The following is a 27,035-nucleotide window of genomic DNA, read 5'->3' on the forward strand; positions in this document are numbered from 1 at the left end:
TCCTAGGGCTGAAATGGCTATCGCAAGACAGCACATTTTTAAGGTGCTTGGAAATAGGTACAGAGGAAATGTCAGGAGTAAGTTTTTTTACACAGAGAGTGGTAAGTGTGTGGAATGGGTTGCCGGCGACTGTGTTGAAGGCGGATACGATAGGGTCTTTTAAGAGACTTCTGGATAGGTACATGGAGCTTAGAAAAATAGAGGGCTATGGGTAACCTTAGGTAATTTCTAAAGTAAGTACCGGTACATGTTCAGCACAGCATTGTGGGCTAAAGGGCCTGTATTGTGCTGTAGGTTTTCTATGTTTCTATCTTTTCTATAGTATGGCACCAAGAAGTTGGCACAACTTTCTATCTGACCCTCTGTTCTTGCCACCAATTTGGAATTGTGCTGTTTAGTTTCTATTACCTCTTTCCATTCTTCCTAACAACACCAAGTTCCATGTATCATCTATCAGTACATTCATTTGTGAAGCTGCTTGCCTCAACCCCTCCTTATCATTATACATTAAACCAATTGTTTTCCTGATGCCATCCCACCCACATCATCATACCTGCAGTCCCTCTGCATCAGACTAACACAGCCCAACCAGGTTCCCAATGTGAGGAACAACAAATGAAATAAAATTTCACGAACCAGTTTAAAACTTTCTGGCAAGTCAAAGCGGCAGTTTCTTCAGGAAGAACTACAGCAGGTTTTAAGTCTACAAAACAGAAAGGTCACATGTTTCAAAAAGCTAGCCCATGAGCATTATGAGATCTTAAAGTAAAAGTGAGGCAAGAATCATGGAAAGGCTATCAGTGTTCATTATACTGAAGAAACTTTACAATAACTTTTGGAACATACAGTATAGAGCAACAAATAATCTGCTGGAGGAACTTGGGAGGAAAGGAATTGTCAATGTTTCAGATTAAAATTTTGCTTCAGGACTGGTCCTTTCCTTTCTCCCTACAGGTCCTGCTGAGATCCAGCAACAGATCGTCTGTTGCTCTAGATTTCAGAATCTGCGGTCTCTTTTAATCTCTTTTGGAATATATATAGGAAAATTCATAAGATTCATTCAATGATCTTGTGCTCTTTGAAAGGGGATATCATTTTAATTACTTCTGCAATTTAGTGTACAGACATTAAAATGTGTATTCCATTCACGTATAACATTTTTAATGGAACACTATGCCATAATTACAGATTAACAACCTGTTTGGTCCTAAAAATCTATAGTTTGTATCGATTATCATTTCTCAAAAAACCTATATGTCTAAAATATTAGAAACTTGTTTTTTAAAAGTTCATTTACTATACTTCAAGACATTTCCTTGCATTTGTTCTAATCATTATTTTATATTTGTGGAATGTTTAAAGAATTAGTAAATCCGTTATTTTATTTCTTCGTAGTTTGCTAGCTCAAACTCATCACGTTTACTAGTTGTGCAACATACTTGAATATCACTGTTGGTGAAAATAACAGAACTCTCAAAGCTAACATCTGAAATCAGAAAAGAGTACAACAGTGCCAGGGATCACAACATCTTTTGGGAAGCTTTCTGATCAGGTGAAAACTGTTGACTCCAAAAGACAGCCCACTATACTTTTTAGAAAGTAATGAGTAATTTAATGCTGCAAAGGAAAGGTCACCTATGCAAAAATATCAAATACTCTTTGTTGAGTTGAAAAGGATCCTTCATATGCAGCCTCCTTTTGAAGCTAATTCTGTTCAGAGGGCATATATGAATAGGTTTTTAGAAGCAAAGTTATATTTTGTGCAATCTGTGCATATTTAGCACAAATACGCCAGTCAGTACATGATGAAAATTTCAGAAAAATCTGACAGACATGAACCCAATGTCTCACCTTCTATGTTGCTAAGGGTGTTCATCAGTGTAGCTCTACCACAGTCTGAATCCATCCTAATGATGATTACTACCTGCTCAAGAACAGTTATATTTAAAGCTGGGCGTACTTTAGAAAAGTTCAGATGCATCAACATTAGCATCTCAAGTAAGTAATATAATGAATGAAAATTTCTGAATTTCTGCTTGTGTGAAAAAGGTTCAGGAAATGTTTGAAACTTAACATCTTTATATAGCCCTTCTCATTAACATTCTCAATAATAAGTTGATTGAAATTGTTTTATATCAATATTTTATATATCTTGCTTTAAAAGTCAATTTGCTAAGGAATAATCTTATCAATTGATTATTCACAACTGATACCAACTATAACAGGATCTCAGGTTGACATTTTATGATAAGAAGACCCATCATCAACTCTAAACATTTGGGTCTAGCAATTCATGGTACATAGCACTAAGTAAATGACAACTCACCTTTCTCAGTGTCTTGGTGGTTTGTCAGTGAGCTTGGGAGAGGGTGTATTGGTTCCCGTTGGATCTTAAGCCAGCGCATGCCAATTTTAAGTATAGAACGTAGAGATCTCACCTTCACATTTCTGGTAAGGTCATCATGATACTATACCTTCATGGCTCTGTCATTCTTGCTGTGTCGCTCCTATAGGTGAGCTCTTCCCACCATCTCCTGCCTTCTGGCTGTGCTGGCACAAAGCAATACACTGCTTGGATATCCTCCAAGAGGATACTGAGGTCTCCAAATTCAGACAGCTTGCACCCATCCACTTTGCCTCTCCTTCTTCATATCTTGTGACTAACACAATTTGCAACTGTTGTGTGTCTGTGCAGCACAGGTCTCTAAATACATCAAATCTGCACAGATTTCCACTGGAGGTATTAATTAAGGTGCACTACTTTCCAAATTAGGATTCACTTGAAATAATAAAATATGCTTGTGCTATCACACTAGAATTACAGTCCATTGGTATATTTTATAAAATACAGTGTAGGGTAAAATATTATGCACTTTCCATGCACCTATTTGAGAGCAAATCGATCTTAAGGTCTCATTTTTCTTAATGCCATTGTTTGCACAAAGTGCAAATTAAAGGGATTAAGTCAGGAATACAGAGGTGAAAATGAAAGCCAATCACTAATACTCCTTAATAACTGCTTGTTACATTTAATATTTGAGCAGGTTTACTTAAAGCATGATTCACTATTGAAAATCATCATTGCATTTTGTGTAATCAGATTCTGACATAAATGACAAAATAGTACTGTAAAGCTCTTTATGTTACCTCATTTTTTAAATTAATGGACAGCTTCTAAAAATGGCTTCCTACCTTGTGTTGACTCATGTGCGAGGCATGTAACCTTTTTATTATCTGATTCTGAAGTTCAGCTACTTTGGGGTAACTTTCCTGTTTATTCTGACTTAAATATTGCACAATGCGGAGTTTCTTCCAGATATCATCTAGACATGCACCTAAAGTGCTTATATACTTTTCTTTAGCTCTGAATAAGTAACCTGTAAATCAGGAATAAAATATTTCAGAAAATATACAACAAGTTTAGGCTTCAAAGTTAAAAAAGCAGACTTCACTTTATGTTGCTTAAGGTAGTCATGGTTGTGCAAAGGCTTAAGAATTAATATTAAGAATATCGTTTTGAAGGAAGACTTGTTTCGCTCCACAGAAGAGTTCTGGATTTAAGGATTTCTAGAATTTTCAATATTTATTTCTATTTCCATGATCTGTAGTATCTTAGTTTTATAAAACTTTACAAAATTAGCAACTTTTGTGGCAAAGTAACTTAGAAATTTGATGTTTCAGAATCAGAACAGGTTTCATATCACCAGAATATGTCGTGAAATTTGTTGTCTTAGTGGCAGCAGTACAATGCAATACATAATAGTAGAAAAAAATGTAAATTACAGTGAATTATATATATACATACACATATACATACATACACACACACACAAAATTGTTAAATTAAATAAGCAGTGCAAAAATAAAAAAGGAGTGAGGTAGCATTCCTGAGTTCAATGTTCATTCAGAAACTGGATGGCAGAGAGTAAGAAGCTGTTCCTAAATTGTTGAGCGTGTGCCTTCAGGCATTTGTACCTCCTTTCTGATGGTTGCAATGAGAACAAGGTATGTCCTGGGTGATGTAGATTTCAGGATTTAATTTCAGGATGACAATTGAAAATGTACCCATTATGGAATGAGAAGTGATTAAAAAATATTTCTAGCTAACTTTATATCCTTCACTATGCGTTTTGCACCATGAGTGACACGTCCGTATCTGACATGATTTCCACATTCAAATCAAATAACATTATTCCCCATACAAGATGTCTCCTGGAGTATTAGCATAAAATGAATCCATAATACCTTGGAAGTGACTCTGTGGTAAAAGTGTTTACTAGCACAACACTGCACTGAGACTCCACTAAACTAATTCCATTCCTAGCTTCTCTGAACATTGTATTAACTGCCCACCTTTCTCCTCTGACCCATTGCTCTTCCTTCAATCAGCCTAGTTCACATCACTCTGACTCTCTAAATCAGCCAAGGTCCTAACTCCTATGATCCTTATCAACTCCTTCTGCCCATTGATCTTCTCAACAACTTTCCTTCTAATTGCCTCAAACCTCCTGAGCCACAAGACTCCATTTAGAGCCAGGATTTCTATCCATTCCTCCATCTTCAGCGCCAGGCTCAGGAACGGAAGTTCCCAAGTTCGATCTAGTGACAGATCGCTCCTGAGTGCGCTCTCCACCATACCGGGTTGATGTGGAGAACCAAAAGCCCAAAACCCCAAAACCCAATAATTAAACCATTGCGTTGCTTAGTAATAATTGTAGTTTTCATCGGGGCAGAGCCTTTCTCATTTTATCCATTAAAATTGTTCCGATCATTGACCGACATAGCCTAACGTTTTTCCAATGACAAATGGTGTTTCACCTCTTTCCGATTGCTTTATTATTTCCACTTTATTTTCAATCGTTATCATGATTATTTTTGTGAACAGAAACACTGTGGATTCAGATCTCTGCCACTGAGTCCTAATGTCCACTGCACTGAGACTAGTTAAATAAGGTCTGGGGTTCCGCTGGGTCCCAAGGATCACCGTATTGAGACAGGTTGAATAAGGGACTTGAGCATCCACGAATTTTGGTATCTGCAAGGGGTCCCAGAACCAATCCCTCGCGGAAAAGGAGGACCGACTGTACCTATCCAATTTTTTTTAAATGACAATATTGAACCTGCCTCTACCACTTCTACTGGAAGCTCGTTCCACACAGCTACCACTCTCTGAGTAAAGAAGTTCCCCCTCATGTTACCCTTAAACTTCTGCCCCTTAACGCTCAACTCATGTCCTCTTGTTTGAATCTCTCCTACTCTCAATGGAAAAAAGCCTATCCACGTCAACTCTATCTATCCCCTTCATAATTTTAAATACCTCTATCAAGTCCCCCCTCAACCTTCTATGCTCCAAAGAATAAAGACCTAACTTGTTCAACCTTTCTCTGTAACTTAGGTGCTGAAATCTAGGTAACATTCTAGTAGATCTCCTCTGTACTCTCTCTATTTTGTTGACGTCTTTCCTATAATTTGGTGACCAGAACTGTACACAATACTCCAAATTTGGCCTCATCAATGCCTTGTCCAATTTTAATATTACATCCCAACTCCTATACTCAATGCTCTGATTTATAAAGGCCAGCATACCAAAAGCTTTCTTCACCACCCTATCCACATGAGATTCCACCTTCAGGGAACTATGCACCATTATTTCTAGATCACTCTGTTCTACTGCATTCCTTAATGCCCTACCATTTACCATGTATGTCCTATTTTGATTATTCCTACCAAAATGTAGCACCTCACACTTATCAGCATTAAACTCCATCTGCCATCTTTCAGCCCACTCTTCTAACTGGCCTAAATCTCTCTGCAAGCTTTGAAAACCTACTTCATTATCCACAATGCCACCTATCTTAGTATCATCTGCATACTTACTAATCCAATTTACCACCCCATCATCCAGATTATTAATGTATATGACAAACAACATTGGACCCAGTACGGATCCCTGAGGTACACCACTAGTCACCAGCCTCCAACCTGACAAACAATTATCCACCACTACTCTCTGGCATCTCCCATCCAGCCACTGTTGAATCCATTTTACTACTTCAATATTAGTACCTAATGATTGAACCTTCCTAACTAACCTTCCATGTGGAACTTTGTCAAAAGCCTTACTGAAGTCCATATAGACAACATCCACTGCTTTACTCTCGTCAACATATCTAGATATATACATGTAGATGTCTACATATTAAAATGCATTTTCTCAATAACAGGAACAAAGCTTCGCTGCAAAAAATATGACAGAAAACATGGAAATGTGAAAAAATGTGAACAGTATTAACATTTAAATAAATTTTTGTGCATTGAGTTCTTCTAGGTATTGACTAGATAGGAACAAGGAGCAGTACAGCACATGAAGAGGTCATTTGGCCACAATGTTGTGCTGAACAAACTAATTTATTAATACATACAGCATGCCCATCAAACTAGTCCCTTATGCCTATAAAATGGCCATATCGTTCCATTTCCTGCACTTTCATGCCCCTATCTAAAAGCCTCTTTCCTCCATCACCTCACCAGGCATCACATTCCAGACATCTACCACTCTCTCTGTGTAAAAACTTGCCCTGCACATCTTTTTTGGACAAAACCCCACCGTCCCAACCTTAAATGCATGTCCTCTTGTATTTGACATTTCAACGCTGGGGAAAAGATAATGGCTGCCTACTCTATCTATGCCTCTCAAGATCTTATAAATTGGTATCAGATCTCCCCTCAGCCTCCACCACTCCACAGAGTGTCTAATCTGTTTTTATAGCACATGCCCTCTGATGCACCATCAATAACTCGCGCTGAGACTTAGGAAGCGAGATATCGGCTTTTATTGACTGGAAGAATAAACAACACTACATCCTGGGGAAAATGAGGGAGAGCAGCAGCCCACAGTCGCCTTTATACAGGGGTCTGTGGGAGGAGCCACAGGAGCAGTCAGCAGGGTCTGTGGGAGGAGCCACAGGAGCAGTCAGACAGGTATATCTAGTTCACCACACCCTCTCATCCAGACGGCATCCTGGTTAAAAACTTCTGCACCCTTTCCAAAGCCTCACATCCTTCCTATAATGGGGTACTAATGTAATACTCTAGATAAGCCTCATTATTGCACATTGGTAAATTATTATTGTGTATATTATTACTCTGTACTTTATTATTAGTTAAGTCTGTACACTGCTAAGTGTATTTTTAAATGTTACTGCGGTAACGAAAGACTCTTCCCATTCAGGATCAATAAAGTTATTATTAGAGTTTTATAAAGATACAATACAACTTTGTCACTCTTGAACTCAATTCCTTGTCTAATAAAGGCAAGCCATACCAAAAATGCCTTCTTTGCTACCCTATCAATCTGAGTAGTCACTTTCAAGGCGCTAAGGACTCCAAGATCGCTCAGCACAATAATAGGGTCTTGATATTAATAGCCTTTCTACATTTGATTTCCCAAATTGCAACACTTCAAATTTGGGAAGTTAAGTCATCTTGAAACAAATTAACAGCATCCATCTTTCTCAACGAATGTTAACAATTTCATAGTTTATGTAGAACTATCATAGAGTTTAGTAGCTTGTAGTTGGCCTTTTTTGACAGCAGTTAGTCTTTTAAAGTGTTTTTATTTCAAAATAATTTAAAACAATCAAATGCAAGTATGAAATTCATATTCACAAGTGTGCTAGTTACCGTCAGGAATAATGTTCTTTATCTCAAAATAAACTTCCATCTTGACTCAGTTACAGAAATTGATCTTTTGCTATGTACATACCTATTGCTGTGTCCAGGTCACACATCAATAGAAGATCACGAATGGTCACTAATAAATGAAGAAATGCTGCAAGCTTGTACAAGTGAATTTCATTTTCATTATGCTTATCTAGTACAGAAACAAATTGAAATTTTTATATGCCACTGAATATCCACTTTAAGTGTTGGTGCATTATCTGTTACTGAATATTCAAAGTTTAAAAACTTACTTAAGTTACTTAAGACTAATATTCAGGAGCAGTAGATTATGAAATTTAGTACATGGGCCTCCATTGTTAGAGAGTTAGAGTATAGAAATAAAAATGTCATACTTTAATTTTGCTGGATTTGGTGAGACAACACCTAGAGTATTGTGTAAATTGCTTAAAAATGTTATACAAGAGGGAATGTAGTGAAGGTTCACAAGACAAGTCTCTGTGATGGCAAGTCAGAGACGGGATTTTGTGGCCTATGCCTCTATACGCTGGTGCTTAGAAGGTTGAAAGATGACTTTTTGAATCATACATTCGAGGGCTCAACGGCATAGATGTAGGAGAAAGATTATTCAGCTGAGGATTCCAAATTAGGGGGAATCACAGTTATTTTAAAAAAAGGAAGCCCATTTAGGATTTAAGTGAGGAGAGCTGTGTATCTTTGTGATTCCCTAGCCCCAAGTTCCATGGAAGTTTAAGGTTCAAAGTAAATTTATTATCAAATTACATATATTGCCTATAAAATGTTTTCACACTGTTGGAAGTTTTCATGTTTTATTGTTTTACTTTTTGACACTGATCAACAGAAAAAGACAATACTTTTGTGTCAAAGTGAAAACAAATTTCTACAAAATTGGTTTAAATTTATTGCAATTATTAAACACAAAATAATTGATTGAATAATTACTTAATCCCTTGATGTCAGTATTTTGCAGATGCACCTTTGGCAGCAATTACAGCCTTGAGTCTGTGTGGATAGGTCTCTATCAGCTATATACATCTGGACACTGCAATTCTTTACAAAACTACTCAATTTCTGTTGTGAGTGAACAGCCCTTTTCATGTATAGCCACAAATTCTCAATTGGATTGAGGTGTGGACTCTGACTTGGCCATGCCAAGACATTAACTTTGTTATTTTTAAGCCATTCCTGTGTAGCTTTGGCTTTATGCTTGTGGTTATTGCCTTGTTAGAAAACAAATCTTCTTCCAAGTCACAGTTCTTTTGCAGACTGCATCAGGCTTTCCTCCAAGATTTCCCTGTATTTTGCTGCATTCATTTTACCCTCTACCTTCACAAATCTTCCAGGGCCTGCTGCAGTGAAGCATCCCCACAGGATGGTGCAGCCACCACCATTCTTTGCAGTAGGGATGGTGTGTTTTTGATCATGTGCGGTGTTTGGCTTACATAGCGTTTAGTCTGATGGTCAAAAGGCTCAAGTTTGGTTTCAGACCATAGTACCTTCATCCAGCTGACCTCAGAGTCTCGCACATGCCTTCTGACAAACTCTAATTGAGATTTTGTGTGAGTTTTTTTCAACAGTAGCTTTCGCTTTGCCACTCTCCCATAAAGGTGCGACTGATGAAGCATCCGAGCAACAGTTGTAAGCACAGTCTCTCTCATCTCAGCCAATGAAACTTATAACTCCTCCGGATTTGTTATTGGTCTCTTGGTGACTGCCCTCACTAGTCCACTTCTTGCACGGTCACTCAGTTTTTGAGGACAGCTTGCTCTAGGCAGATTTACAGCTGTGCCATATTCTTTCTGTTTCTTGATGATTGAGTTAACTGTACTCCAAGGGATATTCAGTGACCTGGAAATTTTCTTGTATCCATTTCTTAACTTGTGTTTTACAATAACTTTTTTGCAGAATTGCTTGGAGAATTCTTTCATCTTCTTGGCGTAGTTTTTGCCAGGTTATTGACTCATCAACAGTTGGACTCACCAGATACAGGTGTATTTTTACTGCAATCAATTGAAACACCTTGACTGCACACATGTGATCTCCATTTATGTGACCTTAAACCAATTGGCTGACCCAGTGATGTTTAGATATGTCATAATAAAGGTGGTGAATGCTTATGCAATCACTTTGTGTTTTATATTTGTAATTAATTTAGATCACTTTGTAGAGATGTTTTTACTTTGACACAAAAGGGTCTTTTTCTGTTGATCCACCATGATTCAATGTTGTAAAACAATAACACATGAAAGCTTCCAAGGGGAGTGAATACTTTTTATAGGCACAGTATGTTTCACTTTTAAGTGCAGCAATTTAAAATATTATTATTATACAACAGAATGTACACACACTTCATTAAAGCAATCTAAGAAAAATTGAACCAGGTGAATGAATATCTAAACCAGTCTCTGGGCTTTAATATTCACACAATATTAAAGAAGCACATATTAATATGTGTTTTATTTTCATGTCCTATTACTAACATAAACCTTAAGCAGTAAGTAGAAATTATTTCATTCCTTTGATCATTTTATCATATTGTGAGGTCATGGGAAACTCTAATACAAATGCAAATTGTTTTCTGTATAGATTCATCACCAAGTTTTTTTCCTATCCAATTGCTTCATGTGTACATAAGGTTTTCAATATAGAAAGACATCCTTTGACTTTCAGTTAGATGTTTACTATAAATATTTAGAACCAAGATCTTAAAAGCACTTTAAGAAAGACAGATCTATGTAGGTGTATCCACCCTGTATAATATTGCCATATTTATGAAGCTAAACTCAATCACACTTCATTAAATGATAAGATTATGTGGTATCTATATTATTTTACTAATAATGTTGTCCTTTGGTTAGAACAGCAAATCCCTTGTTGAATCCTAATAGTAGGTGTGTATTTTAAAGTACATTTGATACCACATTATTCAGGATGTACACAAGGAATGAAGTTTTATTTAAAAAAAGTAATCGTTAAGTGAAACCCATATTTTTTCACATTCATATTATTTATAATATTTCTTAATTGGGATTTCCAGGTATGTTTCTTAAGTGAGGCAAGCTGTAGACTGACCTTGTTTAACGTTATCACTCACTAGCTTCTCCTGGTGCTTTAGGAAAAATCTAGTACGATCAAAAGCAAGGGAAGTAAATGTATCTGTCACGGCCACAAAAATAACACAGCCTTTCAGGTCTTTCAGTACAGGGATTGCTGCAGCCTGCAACAGATGATAAGCTTGACACTGGCTGGCTGCAAGCAGAAGAAAAATGTTTCTCATCAGCAAAATGATAAAATTACAATGACGTATTATTAAAATAAAGAACAGAGAATGCTAGAAACGTTTAGCGTGTCAAGCAGAAAGTGAAGAGAGAAACAGTATTAATATTTCAGGTTAATAACCTACTATCAGAACCTGAAAATGTTGGAAATTAAAAAAAACTTTTAGTCACAGAGAAAGTAGGGTGGAAGTATGGTAGGCCAAAAGGGATGATTCATGATAAGCTGCAGAGCAGGAGAGACCAAATGACACAGGTGTCACTTAAAAAAGTGTGATAAAACTCTGTCTCAGCGCAGTACAACTAGAAAGAGACAAGTGAGATTTGAAACACTGGGAGTAAGAAAAACTGACAACTGAATATGTCAGACAAAAGACAAGGTTTGCTGAATACCTGAAATTTAATATTGAGTTCTGAAACGCATACCAGAAGATGAGCTGCAGTTTCTTGAGTTTATGTTAGTATTGTTGGAGTAAATTGAACAACTATCACAGTGGAAGTGGGATGGAGAATTAAAATGTCAGGTAACTGGAAGCTTCAGATCAACCTTGTTGATTAAACAGAAACATCTTCAAAATGGTTACCAAATCTGCATTTTGCTTTCCACTACAGAGGAGAGCACATTATTTTCAAATTGGAACTATTGCTAAACTGCCACTTTATGTGCAAAGAGTGTTTGCATCCTTCTAACATTCCCCTCTTTTCCTGCGAAACAGCAACTTGTTTTATTTCTATTCCCAGTTCTGATGAAAGGTCATCAACTTAAAATATTTGCCTTCCTCAGACGCTAGAGCATTTTCTAATTTTATTTCTGGTTTCTAACATCTGCGGTACTTCATATGGTAACTATTATTCATCAATTTGGAAACTGGCTTTTGTTGGCTGTCCTTATGCTGGATTCATTAGGTTCAAATACAAATTTTAATTGTATGTGGCTTTGGACAGAGAACAGAGAGACTTAAGTCTCTTGGCAAGAAGAAATATCTCACTTTTGAAGTGTTGCTAGGACTAAGTGCTTTTTTGAATCTCTGTAGTATAGAATGATGAGCCTGACTTCAGTTGCAGGGAGGTTATGGGTGGGAATTCTGAGGGATAAAATCTACCATCCCTCAGAGAGTCAAAGCCTGATCGAGAATAGTCAGCATGGTTTTGTGCATGACAGGTCACGCTTGACAAATCCCTTGTAATTTTTCCAAAGACGTGACAAAGGGTATGGAGGAAGGCAGGGTAATGAATGTTTTCTATACATACGTTAATTTAAGTATTTGATGAGGTCCCACATAGCAGGTTGATCTGGAAGGTTAGGTCACATGGAATTCAGGGGGAGCTCGCAAGGTAGATTCAGAATAGGCTCAACAATAGGAAGCGGGGTTGATGGTTGATGTTTGATTTTCTGACTGCAAGCTTTTGATGAATGGGGTACGCCCAGGTGTCAGTGTTGGGACCTCTGTTATTCACTACTTCACTGCTGTGGTCAGCATGGACCAGTTGGGCTGAAGGGCCTATTTCCATCTTGTATTATTCTATGACTCCAATCACAGCACTGCTCTACTCCCAAGGCAGCTATTTTAATGTTAATGGTAAGAAAAAAAACAAAACACTTTTATACCAACTTGATGACGACTTCTACATTAACATGTCAAAGAAATTTGAATACCTGATGCTGGAACTTCTATCAAAATGCTACTTAAATTTTGCCGGCCACTTTCCTGAACTGAATCTGTCCTTGGTGACACTAATTCGCTGTTTACGTCAATGTCATGAACACTTTCGCCAACTGAAATAGAAAACCAATTTTTTCATTTGCTGGCTATACAGGAAGTTAATATAAGAGCCCTTTCCAATAAATAAAGAGAAACACAAATTGCAAAAAAATAGTACAAGCCAAATACACTGAAAGCCACAAACAGCTGCATTCCATTTTTATACAAATTCCAGGTTTCAATGCTGTGCCATTTCAATATACAGCAAATACCTCAGACTGGCAAAGAAAAAATTGGTGGTGACTTTAAAAGTTCACAATCAAAAATGACAAAATGCTAGTTCCCTGATATTGGTGAGTAACTCCACAAGTAGTTTTTAATTTTTTTTTGTAGGGCCCCATTAGGTTCCATAAACCTTGTGGGGTTCCTGCTACACTGAGACAAACCTAAAAATATTCTATAAAAAAAACTTTCCTCCTATTCAGAGGCTGGGTTTGCTGTCCAGTACAGCAAAGTTTTTGGCACATATTCAATCATCAGTCCGAACTCAAAATACAGTAGCCCTCTTGTCGAACTGAATTGAGTAAAGAGGCAGTTACCAGCTGTTTGGTTTAATACCAATTAGGCATTGAGAGCGGAGTGTAAGAATGGAATAGGATGGAGAGTGGTGGTAAAAGTCCAAAATGTCTCCAAGTTACAATTCCACATGAACAAGTTGCATTTAAATAATGCTCTTTTATCAGGTGGTACAGCAGTGCAGCAGAATCACTGCCTCCTAGCACCAGAGAAACTAGGTTTAATCCTGACCTAGGGTCCTGTGCCTTTGTAGTTTGTATATCCTTCCTATGACTATATGGATTTCCAGGATGCTCTGGTTTCTTCCCACATCCCAAAAATGTGCCAGTGGATAGCCACTGTAAATGATCCCTACTATGTAGGTGACATGTAGAATCTGGGGAGAGATTGTAGAGAATGATAACAATGTAGGGAGAATTTTGAAAATGGGATTGATTATAGAGGTAGTTTAATAGTTGTGGCAGACTCAGTGGCCGAAGGACTTGTTTCTGTACTATATGCTGATAAAATAATAATTCTCACTATCTGCAGAACCCTGAAAAATATGGAAATCATCCTGCTGCCACTGGTGATGCTGAAATCTATGTTAGAGGGTTTGTGGTGAAGTAGAGTTGAATTATTTCCTTAATGCAGTAGAAGCTCATAAAAGAGACCAGTTTATCTACGATTTTCTAATCAATATCACTGCATAAATGTTGCATAAAAATAAGCCTCCACGACTTTAATGCTGTGGGAATGGATCCGCAAAATGCAAAACTTCAAGAATGAAATGGAGCCTCTTACTTACAAACTCTGCTGAGCCAAAATCTCAACAATACAGTTTTAATTCTAAAATGTTCAATTGGACATGAAGTGTTGTCCTATAATGATTGAGGAGGATAATAAGAGTAAGTAACATGGCTATTTGGTATGCCTAAATGGCAAGGACCATTATTCTGTCAATATTCAATTAGAAGCTGATTGACTCTATTACACCATGTATTTGTGAATCTGAGATACCTTTGAAATGTGAGCTAATTTGCTCTGGGAAAATAAGGATTTTCTTATTCTTTCTTAGCTTTTGCTAAGCTTCCTGCAGCACCTTTAAAGACAGCTTAAAACAAACAATTATTTAATAATTAGTCAAAATTGAAAATTATAGTGGAGAGTTTGTTGAAACTTACTGGAAGCAAATTGATTTTCATTGTCTTTATTTGTCTGACAAATTGCTGGCACCTTCTTTGATCGTAACATTATGAAGTTGCTGAGAGGATCGCAGTTTTCTTGGTGTACTTTTGTCATGAGACCATATTTATCTTCAGAATTAATGGAACTCATCTCAGAAACGGTTGTTACATTTTGTGATTGTAAAGGTAATGCATGACTTGTATTATTTCTATCTTGATGTGTATGAGAATATGCTGTTTCCTCATCTTCAGAATATGTTTTAATGGTGACATTATTATTCTCATTAAGTAAGGTAGGGCTTTCAAAACATTCTGTTAAACAAAGTGGGAGATAAGCATTATTACTGGAGCTCTTAAATTTTACTTGTTCAATTTAACAACTTTTTAAAATAAATTTGTGGCTTAAGTCTTTTCTAAAGTGGCCAGAATTTTTACGTAATATAGAAATGTCATGCAGTAGCTGAGGTTACATTAACTCTACGAGAGCACCATGAAGCTTTGTTTTCTCACTAATGCTAAATTTGTGCTCAAAACCTAATCTAACCCAGAATTCAATTACTAGTGCTTCTACAGTAGTATAGATACCCAATTAACAATTCAAAGATGACTAGATTGTGTTCACTCAGGGTTAAGAGAAATGAAAATATGATTCAATCACATTACTGGATCAAAATACATATCAAAGTATGGTTCAACTTACATAAAACTTGTGGCTGACATCCTCTTCACTCTAATAACTTTCCACAATCTATATAGAACATGTCAATTCAATTCAAGTTTAATTATCATTCAACCAGACATGAATATACCCGTGAATACAGCCAAATGAAACAGAGTTACTCTTCACTACCATTGTGCAGAAATATAACCACACAAGCACTCAAAACACTGTGCTCCAAGAGACGGTATATCCTGTTGCATCAAAACTTTTCCACCATCTTCAAGGCAGATCAGGAGCTCCTCTCTAGCCTCAAACAGAACAGCTTTAAAGATACTGAAGAAATTCAATATCAGCCAAGAGAACCATCTTGATTGTCACCTCATGCATCACACTAAGTATTTATTCTTTCTACCACTGCCCACTGTGTTTGTCATGTATGCCCTGTATTGCATTGAACTGCTGCTGCTGAGTTAACAAATATCACATCACAAGCTGGTGATAATAAACCTGATTCTGATCTACAAAATATACACACCTTATATAGCTAGACTACTCTAACAGTATCTCCCAAACCTGTAGCCTCTACCACCAGGAAGGATAAGGGCATAGGTACTGGAGAACATCATCACCTGAAAATTGCCACTCAAGACACACATATTCCTATATCACCACCTTGTCTAATTCCAGTATCTCCCTAATTAACATCACCTGACTTTACCCTGCCTTAATTTATCTCATGCCAAAATCCTCATCATGACTTTATTACATTTAGATTTGATTATTTTTACCACCTTTAGTATGACTGTGGGGTTTAGGGAGTCCTGTCACTGGTAGGATGGTAGGGGTTCAAACTAGCAGCTCACCACAACCTTCTCAAGGATAACTAGTATTATAAATGTCGTCTTGCCTGTGTGACCCATGTTCTATAAATTGAAAAGTTTTCTCAACACCATAAAGACTTTAAAATATACGATAATAACTACATTAAGTTCATTGATAGTAGAGTATTTATATCATTAACTCCTAATGAAGTTTTCCTCAGTCAGTGTCTGGATGAGACGCCAATTATGACTGAGAATAAATTTGCACCATTTCTAAGATACATTTTAAAATTGTATCATAAGCCAGTAATATGGTCCATTACCATGCAAAGTTTATGGACTGCTAATCAGTAAGGAATCCAAGGATAATAAGCCTTAATTATTTCTATACAAAAGCAAAATCATTCTTTTCCCACCATGGTGTGATTATACACATTTTAGTAATTCAAAGGAATATAATCAGTGAACATACTTTCCAAGTGAACTGTGGTAACTGGTGAAAATTCTTCCAGTTTAGTAGCTGGTGATGCTTTTGTTTCAACATGTCCCAAGTGTAGTTGCTCCATTACGTCAATCTGAAGTGCAGCTATTTTCATGTACTCTTCCCATAAACTTTTTACCACAGCACTTATGAGCTCCTCTGGGGAGGCTTTTAGCAGATAAATTAATTCAGAAACTGGTTTATGATGCAAGGAATGTTCTTTTATCTTAGGTTCTAAGTAAAATAAAGAATATCTATTAATGATGTATTAAGGAAAGCAATAAGAAATTACTCTACATAAAAGCTGATTTTCTAGTTCCATTATTTCTTTCCCTGAATTTTTTTGTTTTCCTATTTTCAAGATTAAAAATTAAAAATAAAACTATATTCAATACATCTTACACCCCAAGAATACCTTGAGATAATTTGTCTCCCAAGGTACTGTACTTTATTATCAATCCAGATTTGTCATCAAATCGGCAAAAAAAAGAGCCTGTCATTGTCCTCGGAAAGGGGTGGATGCACACACGTTTGCTTACATCAATGGTGCCAAGTTGAGAGCTTCAAGTCCCTAAGAATGAACATCACCAATAGTCTGTCCTGGTCCAATCATGTAGGCACCATGACCAAAAAAGCACACGGTGTCTACTTTCTCAGGAATCTAAAGCAATATGACATGTCCCCTTTGACTCTCAACAATTTTTATAGATCCTGTCCAGATACATCTGGGCTTGGTATGGCAACTACTCTGCCCAAGACCACAATATACTGCAGAGAGTTGTGGACACAGCTCAGCACATCAAAGAAACCAGCTTTCCCTCCACACACACTGTGTGCATTTCTGACACTTCAGCAAAGCAGCCAACATAATCAAAGACCCATCCACCCTGACACTCTCTCTCTTCTCCAACCCCCCCCCTCCCCCAATTCACTGGGCAGAAGATAAGAAAGCCTTAAAGCAGGCTCAAGGACAGCTTCTGTCCTGTTGTTATAAGAGCACAGCATAATCACCAAGAATGATAAAATGGAGTTTTGACCTCACGATATACCTCATTATGGCTTTGCAACTTACTGTCTGCCTGCATTGCACTTTCTAATACTTTATTTTGCATTGTTTTTGTTTTCTGTTATACTACCTCCAAGGTTGCCAAGCCGAGGAGTGGTAGTGGGGATAAGCTCCCACTGTTTAAAAAGTGCTCCTCACGGCATGCGTCTCAAATAGCCTCTGGCAACCAAGTCCAACTCCTGGCCTTCTCGTGTGGCTTAGCTTGCAAGCCCCGCGGAACTGTTTCTACTGACAGGAGAAGGGGCGAGGGCGGGTCCTGGTGCCTTAAAACCAGTGCTTCGGGTAGATGGAACTCGTCAGCCTGGGAGGGCAGTCCATCTAAGAGAAGGAAAACTCTGATTTTAAACCTCCGCTGCCTTGAGGCCATACCCAATCATGGGAAAGGCTTCGGGAGTAAACCCCGAGGATAAATCCGGAGCCGGAGTCCCTAAGGCAGTCCGATGTTACATTCAACCTCTTTCTGGCAACTCCTGCGACGACACCGGTGTCAAGCTGTATTGGCCTCTGCCTTTCCCTTGGACAGCATCGGTGGCGTGGAGAGGGGAGACGTGCTGCATGGGCAACTGCCGATCTCTCATAAAACCTTGCCCAGGCCTGCGCCCCGGAGAGGACACTCCAGCGTCGCCTCACCGCGGCGGCAAAACACGGAAAGCAGCAGTCTACCGGTTATGCCTGCGCTCGATTGGCATAGAGCAAGGTGCCAGGGGTTGCTTTCGACGGAGGGAGAGGCCATCGTGCCTCACTGGACAGCTACCGCCCGCCTCAAGCTGGGCAGCCCCCAGCCAATAAGGTGCTGTCCCGCCACAGTCCGCCCGTTTCACTGGGTGCGTGGGGCTTAGGGATATAAGTATCCTGAATCGCGGTCTGTAAACACTGCACCAAGCAAAACAACAAGGAAAAAGGCAAGAAACCAGCATTCAGACTCGGATGTTGGAATGTACGGGCTATGACAACCGGTCTATCAGACGACCTTCGCGAGATCACTGACACCTGCAAAACAGCAGTGATTAACAACGAACTGCTTCGTCTTCAAGTGGACATCACAACGCTCCAAGAGACACGGCTTCCAGAATCGGGGACCCTTCGTGAGAGAGAGTACACCTTCTTCTGGCAGGGGAAAGGCAAGGACGAGACCAGAGAGCATGGTGTCGGCTTTGCTGTGAAAAACTCGCTACTGACGATGGTGGAACCCAGCAAGGATGGATCGGAGTGGATCTACTTACTGCGGCTGCACACCTCCGATGGGCCTGTCAACCTTATTAGCACTTACGCCCCAACCCTACATTCCACACAAGATGCAAAAGATGAGTTCTATGATCAACTTTCAAGGCAAATACAGGCGATCCCGAAACAGGAACAGTTGCTGCTACTTGGCGACTTCAACGCAAGAGTGGGTGCTGGCCACGACTCCTGACCAAGCTGTCTGGGACGGTATGGGATCGGTAACTTGAATGACAATGGACAGCGACTGCTCGAGCTTTGCGTGCTCCACGGACTATGTGTCACCAACACCTACTTCCAGGCCAAAGCTCAACACAAAGTTTCCTGGCGACATCCCCATTCCAAACACTGGCATCAGCTAGACCTGATCTTCAAGACGCAACCACCTGAAAAACGTGCTCATGACTCGGTCCTTTCAAAGTGCTGACTGTGACACGGATTACTCCCTGGTTTGCTGCAAACTCAAACTCCAACCGAAGAAGATGCACTGCGCCAAGCCTCTAGGCAAACAGCGTATCAATGCTACTACGATCCAAAACTTAACCAAAGCGGAGGTATTCATCAAGTCACTGGAGGACGCCCTCCTTGCAGACCCACCAGGAGGAGCAATTCAGCAGAGATGGGATTCTCTCAGGGACACCATCCACAATACTGCATTAAAGACCTTTGGGAGGAAGTGGAGCAAGACACAGGATTGGTTCGAGGCAAGCGCGAATGAGCTCAATGCGACCATCGAGGAGAAGCGTGTTGCACTGTTGAAGCACAAACACCAACCCACTCAGGCAACGTTGCAAGCGTTGAGGACAGCTAGGAACAACGCACAGAAGACAGCCAGATGCTGTGCAAATGGCTACTGGCTACAACTATGCGAAAGCATCCAGTTATCAGTCGACACAGGCAACATTCGCGGAATGTATGAGGGGATCAAGAAAGCCATCGGTCCAACCCAGAGCAAGACAGCTCCACTGAAATCCAGGACAGGCGAGGTCATCAAAGACAAAAGAAAACAGATGGAGAGATGGGTGGAGCACTACTCCGAACTCTACTCCAGGGAAAATGATATCTCGGACAATGCGTTAGCCACTGTGGAATGCCTACCAGTCATGGAGGAGCTGGACGTACTGCCGACTGCTGAAGAGCTGAGCAGAGCCATCGACAGATTACCCACTGGAAAGGTACCAGGGTTGGATGGCATCCTACCAGAGGTCATCAAGTGTGCAAAGGGAGTTCTGCTCAGCCACCTGCTGGAACTACTCTGTCAGTGCTGGGAGGAGGGAACAGTGCCGCAAGACATGAGAGACTGCAACATTGTCACCTTCTATAAGAACAAGGGGGACAGAAGCGATTGTAACAACTCCAGAGGAATCTCGCTGCTGAACATCGTTGGGAAGGTCTTCGCCTGCGTGGTCCTGGACAGACTACAGAAAATCGCTGAAAGGGTATACCCCGAATCTCAGTGCAGTTTCAGGTCGGAACATTCCACAATCAACATGATCTTCTCTCTTCGACAGCTGCAAGAGAAATGCCGAGAGCAAAGACAACCACTCTACGTCGCTTTCATCGACCTCACAAAGGCATTCGACCTTGTTAGTAGAGACAGCTTGTTTAAAATCCTCGCCAGGATTGGTTGTCCTCCGAGGCTCCTCAAGATAGTCCAATCGTTTCATGCGGATATGAAAGGCGTCGTTCAATTTGATGGCTCTTCTTCAGAGGCTTTCAACATCTGCAGCGGTGTGAAGCAGGGCTGTGTGCTTGCTCCCACCCTATTCGGCATCTTCTTCGCAGTCATGCTGAAACATGCATTTGGAACTTCAACCGATGGAGTTTACCTTCATACCAGATCGGACGGAAGGCTGTTCAGTCTGTCCCGGCTGAGGGCAAAATCCAAGGTCCGTGAAGTACTCATCAGAGACATGCTGTTTGCAGACGATGCAGTGTTGGCGACACACTCTGAAGAGCAACTGCAGCGACTTATGGACAACCTCTCAAGAGCCTGCCAGGAATTCAGCCTAACCATTAGTCTGAAGAAGACCAATGTGATGGGCCAAGGCGTTGAACAACCCCCCGTCATCAACATCAACAATTATGAGCTGGAGGTAGTCCACAAATTCACATACCTCGGCTCCACCATCACGGACAGCCTCTCCCTGGACTCTGAGATCAACAGGCGGATCAGACGAGCAGCCACCACATTCGCCAGGCTGACCAAGAGAGTCTGGGAGAACAGAAAGCTAATTACGAACACCAAAATTGCAGTCTACAGGGCATGCGTCCTCAGCACACTGCTCTCCGGCAGCGAGACCTGGAGCCTCCACTCCAGGCAGGAGCGACGTATCAACGCCTTCCACCTTCACAGCCTGAGACACGTTCTGGGCATCAAATGGACCGACCGAGTCACCAACACCGAAGTCCTTACCCACGCCCAGTTACCCAGCCTCTTCACCCTTCTCCAACAACGCCGCTTCTGCTGGCTGGGACATGTACATTGCATGCCGGATGGGAGGATTTCGAAAGACCTACTGTACGGGGAACTGACCACCGGCAAGAGAGCACGAGGACGTCCTCATCTTCATTTCAAAGACGTCTGCAAAAGGGACATGAAGTCAATGGACCTGGACGTCAAAGGATGGGAAGACGTCACGAACGATCGCTCACGCTGGAGACGAGAACTACACAGAGGGCTGGAGCAAGGAGAAGAGAAACTGAGGCTTGCCGCCAAGGAAAAGCGCGCTCGCCGAAAAGACAACAACACGGCAACATTGGAGGACAGCGTCTTCAAATGCAATCGCTGCAGCCGAGACTGTCACTCCCGTGTGGGCCTGTACAGCCACAACAGACGCTGCACCACCATCAGCAGCTGAATCAGAACTCTCCAGGCGCAGATCCATGGTCTCTCGAGACCGACGGATGCCACCAAAAAAAATACTACCTCAGTGGATTAATGTGATGAATCAATCTGTACAATGCAGAACAAAGTTTTCACTGTAACTGGCAGCTACTAATAATAAACCAGTTTACCCAGGAGGTGTCAGAATAGGCAACAAAAAATTTTGTCAAAATTAATTGTGCATCTTAAAGAACAAGAGAAAGACAAGAACATTTGGTGAGGGACAGCAGGTACTGGGGGCAAGCGAAATGGTGTTATTCTAGAGTTTGAGGCAAAGGCAAAGGTTAATTTCGGGGATTTGGAATAGGTCATAATGAGAAGAACAACAGATCTTGAAGAGTTTGAAGTGTGATGACATGAGGAGACCTGCAAACATGGATGGAGATTTAAAGTGAAGTGCTGCCAAACCACAAGCCAAAGCAGGTTAACAAACTAAGGCAATAAGTGAAAAGGCCATGATGTTAGCTAAGATGTAGACAAAAGAGTTGGCTAAGGTTGGCAAATGGAGGATAACATTAAAATCATCAAATCTTGGGATAATAAAGCCATGAAAAGCTGGTGGGAAAATTAAGTCAAACACAACACCAAGGTTAATAACACAATGATTTGGTAAGCCACACATGAACTCCTGATGATGTTAACTTCGAAGACATTCTAACTCATTTCTGTTTCCTAAAATCTTTCACTAGCTTTGTCTGTTGATAGTCTCTACGCTGCCAACAACTACATTTTCACTTTCCTTATTCTCACCCATGAGGACATGCCATCACATAGACAAATGTGGAAATAAAAGTTATGAGCTAGAGATACTTAATCATACTTAAAAGCTCATGTCATCAGCAGAAAACAAAAAAGCTCCTAATAGCAATAAGTAAGCCAGAACCAGCAACAAACAAAACTAACAAACTCCCATCTCTCATGGAATCAACCATCAAACTAAACTTTACTAAACTGATATCTCGTGATCTTTCCTCCACCTAATGTACCTTGTTTTCTCTGCTCTCCTCACTTCCCTTCCCATTGTCTCTATCTTCTCTCCATTGTCTTGCTTTTAAACCATTCCATTCTTCTGCTTCCCTCCATTAAGAATGAGTTTTCTTAATGACTTCTGAACATTAAGCTGAATTCAATATTTGATCCTGAATCATCATTTCCTACTAATGCAAACATCATATAGATACACAACTATGACAGTCTAGCTAAGTACAGCTATAGACAGGTTTGCTGATGATACCACTGTTGTGGACTGTATCAAAGGTGGTGATGAACCAGCATATAGGAGGGAGATTGAACATTTGGCTGAGTAGTGTAATAACAACAACCTCTCACTCAATGTCAATAAGACCAAGGAACTGATTGTAGTCTTCAGGAGATGGAAATAAGATGTTCATAAGCTAGTAGTCATCGGAGGATCAGAGGTTGAGGGGGTCAGTAACTTTAAATTCCTGGGCCACTCTCACAGAGGACCTGTCCTAGACCCACCATATAATTGCAAAGAAAGCACAACAGTGCCCCCGCTTCCTCATGAGTCTGCAGAGATTCAGCATGTCAACAAAAATCTTGGCAAACCTCTAGAGATATCGTAGAAAGTTTGCTGACTGGCTGCATTATGGCCTGGTATGGGAACACCAATGCCTTTGAGTGTAAAATCCTTCAAAAGGTATTAGATTTGGCCTAGTACGTCATGGATAAAACCTTCCCAACTATTGAGCATTCATCATCAAAGATTCTCACAATCCAGGCCATGCTCCTTTCTCGTTGTTGCCATCAGATAGAAGGTACAAGTGCCTCAGGACTTGCACCACCAGGTTCAAGAACAGTTACTACCCCTCAAGCATCAAGCTCTTGAACAAAAGGGGGTAACTACACTCATTTAAGGACCCTTTTATCTTGTTATTTATTGCTATTTATTTATATCTGAATTTGCACAGTTTGTTGTCCATTGTTAACACTTATTGTTCAATAGATTTGCTAAGTATGCCTGCAGAAAAATAACTTCAAAGTTGTATGTGGTGACATGTGTGTACTCAGATAATAAAATTTACTTTGAACTTTTGACCTCTCAAAGTTCTGTTTTCCCTAATTAATGAAAAGTTTTACAGAATGATTTTGACCTTTCCCCAATTATGAATATAGAAATTAAAAGCAGAATCAAACACTCAGCCACTTGGACCATTCAGCAGAATTATAACTAATCTGGTTATCACCCGAACTCCACATTCCTGTCTACACAAGTAACTTTTAACATCAAGTATCTAACTACCTCTGCCTTAAAGATATTCAAAGGCCCCTTTTTCCATCTCTTTTGAAGAAAATTTCTAAAATGTTACCAGAAATGTATAATCTTAAATGGGTGACCATTTTAAATTTTGACCCCCATCTTCTCCATATCACCCTTGTCAAGACCTCTCATTAAGATGCAGGCAAAATGAACAGTTTACAGTAAGCACGTTAAAACAGCACTGGACAAAACTTTATTTGATATCACTGGCAAGATGCTCTACATACAATTATTTTTATGAGCATACTTAAAAATTCTACACTAATTAGTGAAATTATGAAATGGCACAATCATAACCTATTTAAGAAAGTGGTGAAAGTTTAGTTATTTGTCTAATTAGATTTTGCCTTTTCTAGAGACCTTTTATTGAGGGCAACAACATTAAATATTTGTACGAAACCTTTAGTTTCTCTGCATGAGATACCCATATTCCCCAGCATTATGGATTCAAAAATACGAGTCAAATATAATTAATATTTGTACACCTTACCTCCTAATCTCAGAGATGGGAAAGAACTGTAGAAATTTTCTGATTGCCATATTTGAAAGTCCAAAAAATCCGTTGTTGTGGCTGTTAAAACTGCACTGAAAAAGTGAAATACAACCAAGCCTTAGTCCAATTATTGATACTAGCTCTTATATTGACCAAAATATTAGATCTAAAAAATGCAGAATGCAATCATGAACTGCTTTACACTGTACAAAATGGTTAATTTATATATACATCAAATGTCAGAAACGTTTCAAACAAATCATTTAAAGATTTCCAAAATTTTACAGAAATTCTTTGACTGCAATCCAATAATACATGAGTAAAAAGATCATCTTCAGTCCACCGCTCCCATCATTGAATCACTGCAGAAAGGTAGGAAAGAAATCAATCACTGAGCACAAGAAATTGTCTTACATAGTTATGTTGATTGAAATTTTTATTCAATGCACACTTCCAGTGTTTCACCAGAACGGGCTGCATAATGACCATTAGTAGCATGAGAACATTTAGATTTCACTGGAACTTAATTCAAGTCACCATCATCAGCCCTTTAAAGAAATGCCCAATTCCTGACTTCACTGATTTGGGCTGTGCAAGTTAAACACCAGAATACTCTTGCCCCAAATTGAAAAAGTGTGTTATTATGAAACAAAGGCAACAACATGAAAGAAAGTATTACTAAAGTTAGAAAATTCACTATTGAATCTAGAAGATGAACAGCTGTTTCTGAGGCTTATGCTGGGCTTCACTGTAACGGTAATGGAAGCCACATACAACAAGATCAGAATGGGTGTAGAATGGTGAATTAAAGTGGTAGGCAAATGGGTTACTCCTGTATTCAGCACAACAACAAACCTGCACTTTGCTTCCGTAATATAGGGGAACTCCCAGAGTAAACTGAATGCAGTACACCAGTAAAGTAGTGCATGTGAATAGCTGCTTCACCTGGAAGGACTGTTTAGGTCTCTGGATCATAGGAAGAGAAGTGGGGAAAGAACAGGTGTAGTTCATGCAAAATTGTCTGGGAATTTTACAACTTTCCAGATTTAATTCTGATTTGTCCAAAGTTAAGTAAATCAATATCTTTCCATCTAGCCATTTCTGTTTGTCAATATTTTGTTTTATTCTGTTCATCTAGTCTGCCCTGCTGGGCATGTACCATAAGCTAGTAATTTACAATGTATTACAATACATACTGCAGAGAAAGTGGCTCGATATGCTTGTAAATGCCCCCCATTAATTCATTTGGGTTACTCAATGAGAAATTGGACTTCTCCATCAGAATTGTTCTACCAACTCCCTGCACCTTCTCTTCTCCCAAAATTTAATTCACCTTCTCTTCATTCCCAGTTATGATGAAAGATCCATAACCTGAACCATTAACTGTTTCTCTTTGCACCCATACTGCCGATCAGCTGAGTATTCCCATCATTTTCTATTTTAATTTTGTATTTAAATATAGCTCAGAAGTATGTGGATGTAACAAGTGAAGGATTTAATTCTTGATTACTTGCACCCCACAAAAACTAAACAAGATTGAATACTTCCTGAATAATCACCACTGCTGTCTACAACAAAAGCAGAAACATGTACCAGGTCAAGCAGCAGTCTTCATCTGTGGAAAGAGAAACAGAGTCAATGTTTCAGGCTGAAGACTTCAGAGGAAAGAAATCACTTCTGATAACCTGTATTCAACCAGAAATATTAAATCTATTTCTATTTCCAAGGATACTGCTTGACCTGCAGACAATTTCTAGCATTTTCTGTTTTTGTTTCAGATTTCCAGTATATGCATTGTTTTTTTATTTTCAACCAATGCTGTCCAGCTTGGTTGATTATTATCACCTCCTCCAATAAATTTATGTGCACTCTGAATCACTTAGTAGAGAAACCATTGCAGAAGTGGAAGAAGTCCAAAGACAGGCCTAGAACAAAATGGTAGTGTGTACTTGATCCTTAATAGTCTTAGTGCCAAAAAGGGACAAATGAAAGCACTGAAACACAACAGTTGATCTCAGTACTCTAACAGATCTGCTTCAAGATGTTAGCTGAAAAATGACATTCTCCACAATTACTCATTCAACAAATTCAATAAGAGAATTAAACAAGTGAGAAAATGAAGCATTATATAGTCAATATAAAAGCAAAGTAATTCCCATTTGGCTTTTCTGTGTGATTTGGCAAGCAGAGGTTGGGTAAAGAAAAATGATTCACCTTAGGTGGTAAAATATCTGTTATTCATTTCAGGTTAAAAAGTCACTATAAGGTAGTTGCTATCAATGTCTCAGTTTGTTTATTATATTTTGTACTTAAGAACTATAAAGATGTTTATTCAAAAGGAAGTCTTCAAATACTACATGTATAAACTAATTAAGATTAACAAATGAAGAATACTTTATGCTTACTTAAATGTTGATGGACAAAGTTCCTCCACATGTAGCTCCTTTGTTGATAAAGTAATTTCTGCATAATTTGAGTATGGAGGAGTCAAAGGGGTTTCTATTTCCACACTTCTATAAACATCGCAGCAAACTGTAAGCATATCAGAATATATTTTAATTTTATTCAATTATTTCAGTTAAATGCTATTGTTATTTTCTTTCTTTCTCTTTTCAGCTCTGAATGTGATGAGTCACACTTAACTAAAAACCTACAAATGAAATACTCAAAAAAACTGAAGTCTCACCAATGATGCCTCCATAA

At 39.2% G+C, this 27,035-nt stretch overlaps 1 protein-coding gene across 1 annotated transcript in view; it reads right to left on the bottom strand.

Moving 5' to 3' along the window:
* Positions 1-27,035, bottom strand: part of shoc1 (shortage in chiasmata 1) — a 142,782-nt gene that overhangs the window by 59,976 nt on the left and 55,771 nt on the right. Inside the window, exons 10-19 of the mRNA XM_073048597.1 lie at positions 26,738-26,864; positions 24,330-24,424; positions 16,376-16,618; positions 14,419-14,733; positions 12,634-12,753; positions 10,774-10,950; positions 7,766-7,873; positions 3,193-3,377; positions 1,852-1,924; positions 637-703 (exon numbers count right to left, since the gene is read on the bottom strand). Of these exons, the coding sequence (XP_072904698.1) occupies positions 637-703; positions 1,852-1,924; positions 3,193-3,377; positions 7,766-7,873; positions 10,774-10,950; positions 12,634-12,753; positions 14,419-14,733; positions 16,376-16,618; positions 24,330-24,424; positions 26,738-26,864 (1,510 nt within the window). The remainder of the gene's footprint in view (positions 1-636; positions 704-1,851; positions 1,925-3,192; positions 3,378-7,765; positions 7,874-10,773; positions 10,951-12,633; positions 12,754-14,418; positions 14,734-16,375; positions 16,619-24,329; positions 24,425-26,737; positions 26,865-27,035) is intronic.

Source organism: Hemitrygon akajei, chromosome 6 (genome assembly GCF_048418815.1).
Source record: "Hemitrygon akajei chromosome 6, sHemAka1.3, whole genome shotgun sequence".
Classification (NCBI taxonomy): domain Eukaryota; kingdom Metazoa; phylum Chordata; class Chondrichthyes; order Myliobatiformes; family Dasyatidae; genus Hemitrygon; species Hemitrygon akajei.